This window comes from Aplysia californica, unplaced genomic scaffold, assembly GCF_000002075.1.
Source record: "Aplysia californica isolate F4 #8 unplaced genomic scaffold, AplCal3.0 scaffold00316, whole genome shotgun sequence".
Taxonomy (NCBI): Eukaryota; Metazoa; Mollusca; class Gastropoda; order Aplysiida; family Aplysiidae; genus Aplysia; species Aplysia californica.
Window position 1 is genome coordinate 344,580 of NW_004797586.1, and position 1,676 is coordinate 346,255.

At 38.8% G+C, this 1,676-nt stretch overlaps 1 protein-coding gene across 1 annotated transcript in view; it reads right to left on the reverse strand.

Moving 5' to 3' along the window:
• The window catches only part of LOC101862594 (demethylmenaquinone methyltransferase), a gene marked incomplete in the record, with an annotated part of 7,254 nt that continues 5,578 nt past the window's right edge, over positions 1-1,676 (reverse strand). Inside the window, 1 exon segment of the mRNA XM_035970751.1 lies at positions 1-1,127. Coding sequence (XP_035826644.1) covers positions 946-1,127 — 182 coding nt within the window.

The window sequence follows — 1,676 nt, forward strand, 5'->3', positions numbered from 1 at the left end:
TATTTGGAGGAGATTTTCCCCCTTTATGACAATTTATTCATCACAATTCAGTCTCAACAATAAGTAACAATTGAGCAAACTGCGTTGAAATTTGAAATCACAAATTATGTTCAACAACAAAAACAAGACAGCTGTAAGTGCCTTGATATTGATGGTGTTTAAACTACACATATTGCTACAACAAACCACGAGTGGTGCTACAAAATTAAATATACATTGTACATTGGAATATGACAAGCCTAGAAGTAGTACCACACTACAACAAAGTCGTAGATCAATAGCTTTGTGGGAGAGCAGTGGACAATGGAAATAAGAGAAGTCTACGAAACAACACAATACAGTACGGTAATTAGTCGCACATTGTAGATGTACTTCACTTATTTTCATTGTGAACAAATCCCCAGCAAAATTGTTGGCCAAAGGTTTTGTCTTGACGCAGTACTTAATATTATACTAAACAAAAGTATCATGAGTAAAGAGCCTTTCACCGATAAACATTTACAATGATCCCCCCACCTCCCCCCACAGCCTGCCAAATACATGTTCCAAGGAAAATTGTGTGAGCATGAAATATTGAAACACAAAGAAGCAGCTTGTCTGGAAGTGACAGCCGTTGATTAGATTTGAAAAAACTATTGTTAGATCAGCTTAATCCCCCCCCCCCTCCTCCAAGGGGGAAAGGGGGTGGTGGTGGTGATTTATACCAAAATACCGTTGAACACAAGTGTAAATTTGAAGTGAATGTTTCTTGTATCGCGTATAAAAATCAACCTCTTGAAATGATAAACAGCTTTTATCTGTTAGAGAAGTCAACTTGTGTTCGAAGATTATTTAAAAAAAATAAAGATTGCATGACACCGTTTTGATAAGAAGAGAGGAACTAAATGATAAATGTTTGATAGTGTGAATAATAATGGGACGGTGTGGTCGAAACCTTTGTTAGAGTTACAGGACTTTATGTATGAGTACGATGCCTGGAACGTCTCCGATGAAGGTGGGGAAATATTCACGACTCTCCTCTTTCCACACGCCCTCAGCCTCCAGTTGTTTCATGAAGGGCTCCAAACCCTCCTCGTACCACGCCACACGGACCGCTTCCTCACGGAACACGTTCACGATGTAGCCCCCTGAAAAGTACAGACAAGAAACAAGTGGGTTTAGATCTAGATCTAAACACTTTAGAAAAGTGGAGAATTAAAACTTTAAAAAAGATGTTTTTACGCCCCCATTGACGAAACTTAGATCATTTACAAGGCAAGCTTTCGACCCTGCGTGTCAGAATCAATCAACGCTAAAATTGTGATTTTAGTCTATTTCGAGTCTGGCGCAGCGAGAAAATCTCTTAACATGTGAAGCTTTTTAACAATGCAAGACGGTTCCAAAAAAACAAAACAAAAAACCCCACAAAAAACCAACCAAACAAACAAACCTTAGCAAAAAAAATCATTAGAAGACCACCGAGAGAATTATATCAGTTCTAGTTCTGTAAATCGATGAACTACAACTATTACGTGATTTTCACACTTGTAATTCATTGTTCGCTCTTGCATATTTCCGCGTCTGCTACTGCTATTACGTTCGTTCGCACTTTCAAAAACAAAACATGTAGGCCTACACTATCTCTCCCCCCCCTCTCTTTCTCTCTCTCTATCTCTCTCTCTCTCTCTCTCTCTCTC